Source organism: Emys orbicularis, chromosome 4, assembly GCF_028017835.1.
Source record: "Emys orbicularis isolate rEmyOrb1 chromosome 4, rEmyOrb1.hap1, whole genome shotgun sequence".
Taxonomy (NCBI): Eukaryota; Metazoa; Chordata; order Testudines; family Emydidae; genus Emys; species Emys orbicularis.
Genome location: NC_088686.1, coordinates 8,959,441 through 8,973,825, shown reverse-complemented (window position 1 = coordinate 8,973,825; position 14,385 = coordinate 8,959,441). Strand labels below are relative to the sequence as shown.

The 14,385-nt window shown below is 48.8% G+C and overlaps 1 protein-coding gene across 1 annotated transcript in view; it reads left to right on the top strand.

Moving 5' to 3' along the window:
- TXNDC16 (thioredoxin domain containing 16) overlaps window positions 1–14,385 on the top strand; it is a 73,015-nt gene that overhangs the window by 40,618 nt on the left and 18,012 nt on the right. The window contains exons 15-16 of the mRNA XM_065402319.1: window positions 8,217–8,385; window positions 12,504–12,640. Coding sequence (XP_065258391.1) covers window positions 8,217–8,385; window positions 12,504–12,640 — 306 coding nt within the window. The remainder of the gene's footprint in view (window positions 1–8,216; window positions 8,386–12,503; window positions 12,641–14,385) is intronic.

The window sequence follows — 14,385 nt, the reverse complement described above, 5'->3', positions numbered from 1 at the left end:
GCTGCATCATGCATATTCAGTCTGTGGTCCACTGTAACTCCCAGATCCTTTCCAGCAGTACTACTGCCTAGCCAATTATTCCCCATTTTGTAGTTGTGCATTTGATTTTTCCTTCCTAAGTGAAGTACTTTGCACTTGTCTTTATTGAATTTCATCTTGTTGAATTTAGACCAATTCTCCAATTTGTCAAGGTCATTTTGAATTTTAAACTTGTCCTCCAAAGTGCTTGTGTAACCCACACACCTCCTGGGTGTGGTGTTCTGTCCCATCTAGTGGCACCGAGACCAGTTAGAGAGAGAGATTAATGAGTCTGCTCTACAGCCTTAGCTAAGAGTCCATTGCTTTTTAGCTCATGCGGTAGAGGCTCATGCACTAAACTCCAGAGGTCTCAGGTTCGATCCCGCCCACCGATGACCGGGGTTTGTCGGCATTACACTTGCAACCCCTCCCAGCTTGGTGTCATCTGCAGATTTCATAAGCATACTCTCTACTCCATTATCCAAATCATTAACGAAAATATTGAATAATACCAGACTCAGGACAGACCTCTGGGAGGGCTTATCTAGTGGGGTTCTGCAATTTGACAGCAAGCCCTTGATAACTACTCTTTGAGTATGGTCTTTCCACCAGTTGTGCACCCACCTTATAGAAATTTCATTTAGACCACATTTCCCTAGTTGGTTTATGAGACTGTCATGCAGAACTGTGTCAAAAGCCTTCCTAAAATCAAGGTATATCACATCTACTGCTTCCTCCCTTTCCACTAGGTCAGTAATCCTATCAAAGAAGGGAATAAGGCTAGTTTGGCATGATTTGTTCTTGATAAACTCATGCCATCTATTCCTTATAACCCTATTCTCCTCCAGGTGCTTACAAATTGATTGTTTAATAATTCGCTCCACTCTCTTTCCAGGTATTGAAATTAGGCTCACTGGTCTATAATTTCCCAGGTCCTCCTTGTTCCCCTTTTTAAAGCTAGGGACTATGTTTGCCCTTTTCCAGTCTTCTGGGCTTTCTTCCATCTTCAGGAGTTCTCAGAGATAATTGCTAATGGCTCTGAGATTGCTTCAGCTAATTCCCCAAGTACCCTAGGATGAATTTCATCAAGCCCTGCTGACTTGAATACATCTAACTTATCTAAATATTCTTTAACCTGTTCTTCCTTGTTTTGGCTTGCATGTCTTCCCCAGTTGTTAATATTAATTGTGTTGAGTATCTGGTCATTAATCTTTTTAGTGAAGACTGAAGCAAAATAGACATTAAGCACCTCAGCTTTCTTGATGTCCTCAGTTGTTATCTGTCCTTCCCTGCTAAGTAGAGGACCTACACTTTCCTTCGTCTTTCTCTTGCTCCTAATGTGTGTCAAGCACCTCTTCTTACTGCTTTTTATGTCTCTTGCCAGGTGTAACTCATATACATCTATGGCACTGCATAAATTATACACAGCAATAGCAATGATGAGGGTTATCTTAAAAGACAGCAGGTAATCTGTGAGTAGAGAAGGATGGGTGGAATTGATCCTTCGAGGAAGTCTGCACTACTTTCTGAGTCACATGGTGCTCAGTGTCCCTCATTCCCCTTTGGAAAATAACCTGCCGCTGCTGTTGCTGGGGATTCTCCTGGCTCACTCCTGCTGCTGGCGGCCGTGCTCTGCCATGACTGGGGTTTCTTGCTTTGGTCTCCTTCTGCCCAGAGTGTCCGACATACAGTAAGCAGACGTCCTAGCAAGCGTGAACCACAGCAGTTCTGTGCAGAGCCTCGGCAAGGAACAGAGTGTGGGGCTTGTGAACAAGGACCCAGGAGAGGGAGCTCTGGAGATACAATTTGTGATTTGTGTTGGTTTGATGCTGTTCAACATTTCTAGCCTTTTAAACCCCATGAAGGGTATCTGGCCAGAAGCTTTGCTAGCTGCTGTTCTTTGGTTAAACAAAGTCCTGAAAATAAACAGGAAGTCTCGGAGAGGGCTGTTGTTGTTATTTTTATAACAATTTTTTTTTTACTTAACCAGTGAACTTCCCTCCAGCGGGTCAGACCGTGCTGCTGTCATGCTTACTGCCACAGGCAGTGGTCTGGGTTTGCAACAGCAATCCTTGCTCCAGGGGAAAGTGGGTGAAGTCAACGGCAAAACTCCCATTGACTTCATTGGGGCCGAGATTTCATAAAATCATAGAATCATAGAATATCAGGGTTGGAAGGGATCTCAGGAGGTCATCTAGTCCAACCCCCTGCTCAAAGCAGGACCAATCCCCAACTAAATCATCCAGTCGCCAATTAAATCACCACGTGTGTTGTAACATGTCTCCACTGGGAGTCACTACATCTTCTGCCTCCTCACCAGTGGCACCATATTGAGCGAGGAAGGAAACTGTCCGGCTCCTCCATCCCTTAGCATGATCTGGTCCGGTCTGTGAGGGCAACTCCATTATCCTGCAGCTAGTTGTTGGCATGTCAGAAAGAGTCTGCGAGATCCTTAGGTAGAAATAAAAAAGGAAGGGAAAGCAGCAGGTGTTGGTGAATGTGGCTGTTACGAAATGAGGCTCCAACCAAGCATCTGCCTGATCCTGTTAATGGGAGCCAACAGAGTCCCTGATGGCAACCTAATTAAAATGAAAACGAGAGCTCTGCTTGAGCGTTCAGGTATGTCACAAGTGTCAGACCAAGGCTCTCCTTTGCTCCCCTGTCCCCATACCACAGGTCTGTCCAAATACACATCTGTTCCATTGGAACCTTACTGACCAGAGTGAAGGAAGGCTGCAGCTGTTCTGAGAAAGAAAGATATTGGGTAGAGCTGCTCATTTTTTGTTGAAAAGGTTTTTCAATAAAAAAAGCCCTTTTTATGGAACTCAAAACACGTAATCCTTTCTTCTGCCCTTGCCCCCTCAAAACAAGGCGTTTCGATAGTGCTGAAGCGTCCCTTTTTGACACTTTCGGAACAGAACGTTTTGATTTTTTTTTCCCTTTCGAAATGAAATTCATTGTTTTTCAGTACATTAAAAAAGTTTTAAAAGTTCAAAATTGGAATGAAATCCTTCAGTTTTATTAAAATGTTTCAGTCGACCCCCAAACCACTTTTTTCCTTGGAATTTTATTTCCTGGAAAATTTTGACACTTTTTGGTTATGCCCCGTTTCGGAACAGAAAACATTTCAAGATCATGGAATTTCCCCATGAAAAACAAAAAACAGTTCCCGTCGAGATCTGAGAATTAGCAACACGAAATGGAGCTGTCCGTGAATGATCTTGTAGCCACTAGATGGCGCCAAACAATTGAAGATCAATAACAGCATCTCATGCTGTCAAACCAGTGGGAAATGGAGGAAACAGGACGTCACAGGTGGATTTCTCTTCCTGTGGTGGGGGTTTGCCTGGTAAGTTACCTAGAATCACGACTCTAGTGTGTGGCAAGCAGGACATTGGCTTAAATCTGCCATCTCTGGGTATTGGGTCTAGCCGAGGCAATGCCCCAGTGCAGGGAGTTAGTGGGACAAAAGGGAGCAGGGTGCTCTGGCTTTCCAAAAGAGACCTGAGTCCTAGTGGCGTGTGTCACGTCTCTGGGCAAAGCAGCCGCAGGGGCAGGTTGTGTCAGGTGTGGTGTGAGATCCTTCCTCTTCCCTGAAGGATCGGTGATCTTGAGCTAGGGGGGAGACTGGAGGCCAGTGTCTTCAGGCTGGGCTTTGCGGATGAGCCAGCAGGTTATCCAGGAAAAGTCTGCTGTCCCACAGGGCACTGAGATGATGTGCGCATGCTCCCCGGCTGGTGACCTTACAATGAGCCGTACAGCAATCTGAAATGCAGGCGTTGCCCTGTGCGGGAAGGACCCTATGGCGACCTCAGGCCAGGCGAGAGAGCCAGAGAAAGTGTGAGATAAGATCTTCCCCCTCCAAACAGCAGTTGCGGATCCTTCCTAAAAGTGGGGGAGCCCCTTGCCTCCTCCATGGCCCCACCCCACCCCTTCCACCTGAGGCCTCACCACGGCCAAGCCAGAAGCCAGAGTGAGCAGAGAGCTGTGGACCCTCCACCTGCCCGGGGGGTGGGGAGGGGTGGGCGATAGCATCCCCCAGCCCATGTCCCTGCCCCGTGGACCCACCGCCCAGGGCAGGTGGAGGGTTTGTGGCTCCCCACAGCTGCCCATGTGGCTCTCCCTGACCTGGCTCCGGCCAGGGGATGGGGCGTCAGAGCCACGCAGCCCGGGTGTGGTAAGAGCTGCGTGGCCAGGCAGCTGTGGGGATCCGCGGACCCTCCACCTGTCCTGGGTGTGGGGCCCAGGGAGCGGGGACATGGGCTTGGGGTTGCTCTTGCACCCCCACCCCACCCGGGCAGACGGAGGGTCTGTGGCGCGGTGCCCCACGCTGCCTGGCCTCCCGGGCTAGGCTCCAGCTGCCGGCCTGGCCTGGGGGCGGGGCCTCGGGAGGAAGAGGAGGGGCGGGCCGTGGCAAAAACAGGGAGGGCCATGGCCCTCTGACCTTCCCAGTTCTGGCGCCATTGCCTCCATAGCTGGCCATGTTCTCTGCTCTGGCTCCTTCTCCTCCGCAGCCGGTTACAAAAGCAGGATGATACGATTGCGTGGTTTATCCCGGGCAGGGAGTGACGCTGACTGTCTCCAGCGTGGTCTAGGGCTTGGAGAGAGACTCTCCCTGAGTTGCTGGCTAAAGGTTTGTGAATCAGGTTACTCCTCTGTGGATGGTGGCGCCGCCAGCCACGGCTGGCTTTGAAGGTTGTCAGTTTGGATCCGGTCCCAAGTCTTGAGGCTGGGCCATGGGCCGTGGTCTCTGTGGAGTTTTCACACTGGGAAATTCTGCCTTCCTCTCTGGAGACCTCGGTCGTTATGGTTTTCTGGAGGCGAGCTCTACCCTTAACAATCTGACCTTGCTCATAACTACCCTGAGTGTGTGTGTGTGGCGGTGGGGGGACCTCATATTCTAATCACTCTCCACCTCTGGTCCTGTGTTCTCACTGGCCTGGTCTCTTTCACCCTTTGTCTGTTTGGTTCAGGTGTTTTGTGGCCATTCGGATAATTAGCTGTCTATTGGCTCAGTGGGTTGGTTTTTCCACCTCCATTTTGGAGCATTACAAATTAGGCTTGAGGATGATGGGGATTCAAGCCCGTTGCTGCTTAAGCATCGTGCGACTTCATCTTTTGATGCCAAAATCCAGATAACTGCATTCAGAGGTCTTTTTATGTTCCTTTTGTTCTACATCCAGGAAGAGCAGCGCTCCATCCCATTGCTAAAATTCTCTCTGGGTGAAAACTGCTTGAGAATTACAGAAACAGTGATGTAGGATCACAGCTGGCTTTGCCAGAGGCTTGAATGTCCATTTGAGAAGACATCAGCCAAAGGCCATACATGGGTTGCACAGAGGAGCTAAGAAAAATGGCATTTCGGACTAAGTGGAGGATCTCAATAACCAGCTTAGGCAAGAGTTTCATCGAGTTCTTGAGATCCCCCCAAAAATGGAGTCTGGTGACTGGGGGAATATCTTTTCTGCGAGAGTAGTAGAGGTTTTAGGAATGACAGAGGTATCAGGGCCTCAGTTCCCCTGATCCAGCTGAGTTTCGATTGGCATGATGTCTACTCTCTGTGAAACAAGATGGAGTTTGGCTGTGAGAATACACACGGTGGACGCGATGGACTCTAAACCCTACACTGGCCAGGAAAGTGTTGATGAGTAGCGTTGGGCTGAGCCAGCCCCGCTCTGCTACCCCTGCAGTAGGCGTCAGACTTGGAGGGGAGAGCTGAGCTCAGCTGGGGGCTGACTGGAAAGGACAGCAGGCTTCCAGCTCTCATTCTGTGAGGGAGAGGCCAGGCTGGGGCCAGGAACTGACTGGAGCCTGCAGCCTGCCAGAGCCTCCCTGAGGGAAGGTAGCACTGACGCGGGAATACTGCTGTGATGTGCTACCAGTAACTGGCGTGTTGTTGCTGAGTGAGACTGCTGGAGGCGGTGCCCCGCCTGAACGGGGGAACAGCCAAATAAATGTTCGTGCACCCGGTCAGGGAGCCAGCAGTGCTTTGTCAAGAGCCCGGGAGTAACCCGGCCACGCAGGAATTCAGGTGACACACAGCATTAGCTGCTTCCCCTTACCGGGCATCACCTGTCCTTTTGCAAAGGAGAACAATTGGTGTGGTTAAAAAAAGAAGCGTCCTCTGCTGGCAACGTACACAGCTTTCCCCCTGGGCAGGGAGGCTGGTCACAGAGGTGGGTCCACATTTTCAAAACCCGAGTCTAATGAGGCTCCGAAGGATGGGATTTTCAAAAGCACCTAAGTGACTTAGGAGCACAAGTCCTTTGCCTCAGCTCCTCAAAGGTAGTGAGATGCCTAACTCCTACTGAAATCCAATGAGAGTTAGGAGCCTAAATGCCTTGGAGAATCTGGGCTGTTGTGCCTTTATGCAGACTTAGCAGCCAACAATTAGGCTCCTGTTTTTGAAAACTTTGGCTGTGGGAAATTTACTCTTTGGAAAGACTGAACAAGATGAGAGTGGGGAGTGAATTCCTGGGATCCAGAGCTTTGAGGGAGATGTGTATCTCTGATGGTTGGCAGTTGGACACCAGGGGAAGGGTCCCTAATAGTTTGGAAATAGTATATTGCGTGCGTGGCTGCTGTGGGTTGCAGATGAGGAATCTAAAATTCCCAGCAGCTTGACTAACCCGGTGTCCCTGCCCTGGCTGTGTGACATAGCCCAGGAGTAGCTGAACCCTGGATATTGTTGGACTGGAAAACTTTGTTTATTTTGTATTTTTAACATAAGAGTTCAGCCAGAAGTTCTGCCTGGTGGATATGACGGTACGTCAGAGGGGTTGAATGCTTATTACTTGTTCATGCGATGGGCCCAATCCTGGAGGGAGCTGAGCGCCTGCTGAGAAGTGCTGAATCAGAATACGACGACTGTATTATTAAAGATTGCCAGGAGCTGCCTTACAGCAGTGGCTTTCAGTCTTTCCGGACGACTGTCCCCCTTTCAGGAGTCTGATTTGTCTTGCATACCCCCAAGTTTCACCTCACTTAAAAACTACCCGCTTACAAAATCAGACATCAAAATACAAAAGTGTCCCAGAACACTAGTACTGAACAATGGCTGACTTTCTCCTTTTTACCACATACTTCTTAAATAATTCAATTGGAATAGAAATATTGCACTTACATAGAGCAGTATAAACAACTCAGTGTCTGTACGAAATTTTAGTTTGTACTGACTTTGCTAGTGCTTTTTATGTAGCCTGTTGTAAAAGCAGGCAAATATCTAGATGAATTGATGTACCCCCTGGAAGACCTCTGTGTACCCCTACTACCACTGCCTTAAAGAACATGCTGGCTGCTGGTAAATAAACATGGACTATAATATCTAGCTGCTGCATGAATATTTCTCTTCATGTTAAAGATTGCTGAGCAAAATGGCTTGATTGCAATCCAGGAGACCAGTTCTAATATGATGCCACGTTCTCCCTTTCATACCCCTTTTCTTTTGGCACTGAAATGATTTTGGGGTGGGAGAGGAGTACCAGAAGCTATCCAAGATTAGATCTATTAAATAAGACAACTGGCCAGCTCTGATTTAGGGGGACGTACTTGCATCTTGCAGCTCCGATAGCTACACAAGCCATTTGTCCTTTGCTGTAATGTTTTGACATCACCTTACTGTCTTAATGGCATTATAACTCCACCATTCAGAGCTGATTGTCCTGTCTTCTGTACGTACAATGTACACGTTGCAGAAAAAGCAGCAAGTTAACACTTCACTGAACGTGAAACTGCTACCGGCGCTTCACTGAGTGGCATAGTCAGCCACACAGAGGAACCAAAAATGAGCCAAACATGCTGTGATAATTAATACATTGGCAGACAGGGGAACAATAGTTCAACTGAATTTTAATAAGTTACATAGCAATGAAACTATTATTGGGATGATGGGTGAGGTTCATTTAGGGCCAGGTTCTGATACCCTTGCTCACCAGCCTGGTATCTTACTATGTGAGCAGTCCCATTGATTTCAATGGCAGTACTCCAGGACTAAGGCACCACTCTGCATTAGTAAGTATATCAGAATCTAGCCCTCAACACTGCAGTTACGGTAGGTCCAAAGCCAAAGGGATTTCTAACATGGATATTACCGTATATTTCGGTATTTAACTAAGTGCTCATTTGGAAAGCGCTCTGCCTAAATAATTCATCTTTGACTCCTCCAACTTTATTGTAAATATTTTTGTTTTCCGCTGCAGGAACCCAAGGAATTTCGCTTGCCAAAGTAAACTGCTGGGACTGGCCTGATGTCTGCATGAAGCAGAATGTCACTCAATTTCCCATTACCAAGATGTATGAGAAGGGAGCAAGGTCACTGACTTACACTGGCATGCTCGGAACAGCAGAGCTGCTCAGATTCCTGAGGCTGTGAGTGTCCTGTTGATGCCAGTGTCATTAGTATTTCAGCTTGACATTTCTGAAGGATCTTTACTGTCCCAGAAGTTGAACCATAGTCTATTTACATAGTCATAGTTTGGAACTTAATCTTAGTTTCAACACCAGGCTTAGAGTTTAGTTGGTAGGTCTGAAATGAGCTTAACAACCTTCCACACCTTTTCACTATCAGGAAATAACTTTTCTTAAAGGATACGTCCATCCACTGGTTGGACTCTCCCTGTCACAATAGAGAGACACATTATGTTGGTTTATTGTTTGGAGAGTCATGACCTTCGGGCCTCCAAACCCAGGTCCACAGGAGCAGCCATGCTCCAACCCTCCACTTAGCAACCTGCTGACAGCTCCTTACCCAGGACCCGTGAAGCCCAGGCCCAGTTTGAGGCTCCACCCCGAGGTCCTATTGGCAGAGTCCCAGAGCAGCTGATTGGCCCACTGGCCCTACTTAACCCAGCAGCAGGAACAGGAAACTGTCCAAACAACTGGGATCCATCCTGCTCCCCCAGTTTGACTTCCTGGCATCTGACTTGTGGTTCTGATATCCATTTTGTCTTGTGCCTCTGACCCCCTGGTATCCAGTTTATGCCTCTGACCCCCTGGTATCCAGTTTGTGCCTCTGACCCACTGGTATCCAGTTTGTGCCTCTGACCCCCTGGTATCCTGACCCGGCCTGACCCAACTTGTGGTTCTGATCTCAAGTTTGTCTCCTGCTTCTGATCTACTGGTATCTTTGACTCTTGTCTCTATGACTGTGGACTCCAGCTCTGACCACTAGGTCTGGCTGCCCATGACCCAGCCGTGACCACTTGTTCGGACCACAATAACTGCAGGGCCAAGCTCGGTGCCCACGACCCAGCCACACTGCCACAGCCACCAGAAGCATAGGACTCCCCTGAATGGGACCTCCTCCTCCAGGTGGATAATCAAGCACTGCAGGCACAAGTTGCTCAGATGATCAGGGACAACCAGCAGCTGCAGGAGTGACTGAGGCAGCTGAACACCGACAATGCCATGCTGCGAGCGCCGCCTGCCATACCCTGGCATGAATGGTTGAACGGGAACCGCAGGCAGTTCCACGGTTTCATGAACCAATGCCACCTTCTGTTTCTGATGTGTCCCAGAATCTATGCCTCTGACCAGGCCAAGGTGGCCCTGGTAATCAGCCTGCTGACAGGAGATGTGTTAGACTGCCCCCCCATGCTGGAAGATTGTAGGCTGGTGCTGTCGAACTGGGATGCCTTTCTCCAGCTAATATCAATCATCTTCAATGACCCACCCTGAGCTCGAATGGCTGAGGCCACCCTGAGAAGACTTCGGCAGGGGCGCAAGGCACAACGGCCTCCTGTGTGGAACACGTCCGTCGCCTCACAGCGGATACAGAGTGCAATGAAACAGCGCAGCTGTACCAGTTCCAGTGGGGGCTTGCAGGAAGAAATCAAAGACCAACTGGCCTGGGTAGAGATGCCTGCAGGCCTAGACACCCTTGTGGACCTTGCCATCTGCACAGATGAGCGGCTGTGAGAATGAAGAAAGGAGAAAAGATGTTCCCATTTGCAGGTATCTATCCAGTGCGCATCCTGGGAGATCCCCGGCAGATCCCCCTCCAAGAGACCCTCATCGATTCGGGAGCAGCAGACAATTTTGTGGATCCAGCTACAGCTCAGGCCCTACAGATTCCCCTGCAACACGAGGCCATGCTGGAGATGATTGGAACTATTGATGGCTCTCCACTGTCTTTGGATCCAGATGTGGACGAGACTGTCCCCCTGGAGGCTGTTATTCAGGGACACAGAGATAATTCGATCTGGCATGATCCATTCTGCACATTTTCCCCTGATCGTTGGCGTCTCCTGGCTAACCCTTCATGGCCCCCTTATTCATTGGTGAGAACAGAAGGTCACTTCCATATCAGAATTCTGCTGACGGTGCGGCCAGGGACCAGGAAGGGTTGCACTCAGGCCCAAGAAGGTTCAAATAGGTATAGTTTCCCACATCGAAACATCTACTGGGGGAACTATGGAATTCCCCCACCCCTCCCAGTACTGCAGCGATGCTTATGTCTTTAAAAAAAGAATGCAGAAAGCCTCCCCCCACATTGGGACTATGATTGTCCTATAGAACTCCAGCCAGCGGTGAAGATATCGTCTGGGCGGATCTACGCAATGTCAGAGCCTGAACTGGCAGCGTTACAAGGACACCTCCAAGAGAACCTGGCACGGGGGTTCATCTGCAGGTCAACCTCACCAGCCTATGCCCCAGTCCTTTTCATAAAAAAGGACGGCAGCCTCCACCTCTGTGTTGATTACCAAGCCTTAAATCAACTAAGTCCAGAACCGCTAACCACTAACCCTAATCTCTGAGTTGTTGGACGATGTGGGGGCTGCCCGCATATACACTAAACTGGATCTCCGATGAGCTTACAGTCTCATCTGTATCCAAGAGGGGGACTGCCTTTCAGACCTGCTATGGACAGTTTGTATATTTGGTCATCCCATTTGGGTTGACTAATGCCCCAGCAACATTCCAGCACTTCATTAATGGTGTGCAACAAGATCTACTGGGTCAGTTTGTAGTTGTATACTCAGATGATATATTGGTCTTCTCAGATGATCTGGACCAACACACCATTCACATCTACACAGTCCTGGAGAGAATCTGACAACACGGTCTCTACGGTAAATTCGAAAAGTACTCATTTGATCAGACCTCAACTGAGTTCCTAGGTTTCATCCTGTCCCCAGAAGGAATCAAGATGGATCCATTCAAGGTCTAGGCTGTCTGCTACTTGGCAGTCCCCCCCCTCCCACCCCCACCTCCCCATGTGTACAGCCTATAACGTTTTCTAGGCTTTGCAAACTTTTACTGGAGGTTCATCTCAAATTTTTCAAAACAAGTGCTTGGATGAGATCAGCTCTTGGATGTAGAACAACTGTCTGAAGCTGAACCCAAGCAAGGCAGAGGTGAGGCTGGTGGGCAGAGGAAATTATTTCGGGGCATTTTCAGCCACGATGCTGTCTGCTTTGATTTGAAGGTTCACACCCACAATTGGTCCATCAGTCTGTAGTCTAGGAGTACTCTTGGATTCCTCACTGACGCTGAGCTCTGACACCGCGATGGCCGTGAGTAACGCTTTCTACCATCTCCGGTTGGCTTGGAGGCTCCATCCCATCCTGGTGGATGAAGACCTGGCCTCCCTTATTCATGCCTTCATCACCTCTTGGCTGGACTACAGCAACATGTTGTACTTGGGTATGAAACCTTCAGCTCGTAGGAAACTCCAGTTAGTACAAAACACTGCAGCACATCTTCTCAGCAACACAGGCTGTCATGAGCCCATCAGACCTGTCTTCTGCTCTCTATGCTAGCTTCCCGCAGAATTTTGAATCCAGTTCATGGTCTCAGTCCTTATCTTTAAAGAGCTTCTTGCCCTGGGCCCAGGTTACCTAAAAGACTGTTTAAAACTCTGGGACGAAGAGCAGAGTTGCCAACCACGGTCTTCTGGCCCAATGGTGCTCTCAGCAATAAAAGTCAACCTCATCTGTGCAGGAGACAGAACTTTCTCTGGGGTGGGTCCGAGTAGGGTGACCAGACAGCAAATGTGAAAAATAGAGACAGGGCTTGGGGGTAATAGGAGCCTATATAAGAAAAAGACCCCAAAATTGGGACTGTCCCTATACAATCGGGACATCTGGTCACCCTAGGTCCGAGCCTGTGTAATGAACTCCCATGGGAACTAAAGACCATCACAAGCCTCCCCACTTTCTGCTCCAAGTGCAAGGTGCATTTCTTGACCTTGCCATTTCTAATATAAACACGGAGTAACGGGTATGTTTAACGAACAAAAACCCACACTACCGAAACAAGATGCTCCACTCCACATGCTTCTCCCTCTGGGGAGAGGATGAGAGAGCAAACCCACGACAGATGAGTAGTCGTGACATGGGTCTGCTGTCCCTTCCCAGAAGCCGGTTGGGATTTTCCCTGGTATCTCTGTTGTGGTTTTTGCTTATTTAACACAGCTGCATGTTTTGTTTTGTTTTTTAATCATGTCGAACAAAGCATCTCCCCCCGCCTATCATTCATGTCTCTAGAAGCAGCATTTCCTGCCCTGTGAAGCTGACCACCATTGAAGAAGTGGATGAATATTTAAGCGGGGAAGTCCATGCCGACTCGTCGTCTTATCACAGCACATCAGTTCTGGGAATATTTCACCCTCGTATGAAAGCAGGTAAACGTGGCACTTTGAGAGAGAGAGAGAGAATACAAGGTTAGCAGTATTAGGAGCTCCTATCTGGTACCTAAAGATGAGGATTTCTGCCATTTGAGAGGAACTCATTGGTTCCTTGTTTGCTAAATGATGTAACTGGGCGTATGTGGTCACATTGATTATTTGCAGTACGGTAGTGTCTAGAGGCCCTACATGAGAGCACAGCCCCATTGTACTATGGGCTGTACAACTCGTGGGAGACAGTCCCTGCCCTGGAAAGCTTACAGTCTAAATAGACAAGATGCACAAAGGGTGAGAGAACAAACAGTGGTGAAGTGACTCATCCAAGAAGCTGAGAACAGACCCCAGATATCCTGAGCCCTAGTTTAGTGCTTTGTCTACTGGACCAGTCTGGCTCTCTGTTGGTGCACTCCCAACAAAGTCCCAACAAAGGCTGTTCCAGAGAATGAGGCCCTACACCCCAGTTCTGCAAGCAGGTACATGTGGGATGACGCTTGTGCCCTGGCATTGACTTCAGTGGCTCTCCACACTGGGACACAGGTCCATCCACATGCTGCAGGATCGGGGCCCTGCTAAGTTAAATCCTCCCTTTAGAAGTTTTCTAGTGATCTTTTTCCTGTAGGTTCTGGAGCAAACCTGTTAATGATGGTCTGTTGATTGTCCTCCAAAGTAAGCGATTTCCACACGCAGGCAATAACTCATTTCCTCTCTCAGAGCAAAATATTGAAGTAAATTATGGCCCTCCAGAGAGAGAGAGCATGGCTGCAGAGGTGAAAGATGTGCATGCAGTGGATCGCATGTATTCCTCTCGTAGCAGCACTCTGCGAGAAATGCTATCCAGGCAGAAAGGAGTAGCCAAGGTAGCACTGCAGTGCGGGCATTATAGGTAAAATGGAGATGGCACTTCCCTTATCAGCCCTGTGTCCCACAGCTCTTAATATCCCCAAGACATGCACCTTCTGGGATTGACTATTCTCCTGCCTAATGGTTTTTTCCAGCCTGCTCCAGAATAAAGGCTGTATGTGTTGAATAGGGTTAAACCACGCTTGTTTCTTGGGGGTTGGCTTTATTGACCGTCGTTCCCTATAATACCCCCTGTATTCCAGCCCATGCCTACCCCTAGGGCTCCGTCTTTCAGACTTTCATGCTCTCTTTAGCACTGTGTAGGCTAGTGGCTAGAGCACAGGACTGGGACTCAAAAGATCTGGGTTCAATTCCTAGCTCGGCCTCCTGGGTGAGCCCGGGCAAGTCACTTCCCCTCTCTGAAGCTACATTTCCCCATCTAGCTAATGACACAGCCCTCCTTTGTGAAGTGCTTTTAGATCTACTGATGAGAAGCGCTGTGTAAGAGGTAGGTGTTTTATTATTATTACCTGGAAGGCCTCCCTTTATGTGCAGGGTGGCGTTACATAGGATTGGAAGGGATGTCCTGGCTCATTGTCGCAGGCAGCCCCAGGAAATAATCGCATTTATAAATGTATCAAGTTCCGCCTTGAAACCTGTCAGATTGTTTGTTTGCTCCCACTACTCCTGTTGGGAGGCCGTTCCAGAACCTCCCTCCTCTGACGGTTAGAACCCTTCTGATTTCCAGCCTAAATTTACTCATGGACAGTCTATACCTCTTTGTTCTTGTGACCCCCTTATGCATTAGCTTAACTAGCTCTTCTCCCTCCATGGGATTCCTCCTGCTGATGTATTTATAGAGAGCAATCAGAGCCCCTTGCAGCCTTCGTTTTACCAGGCTG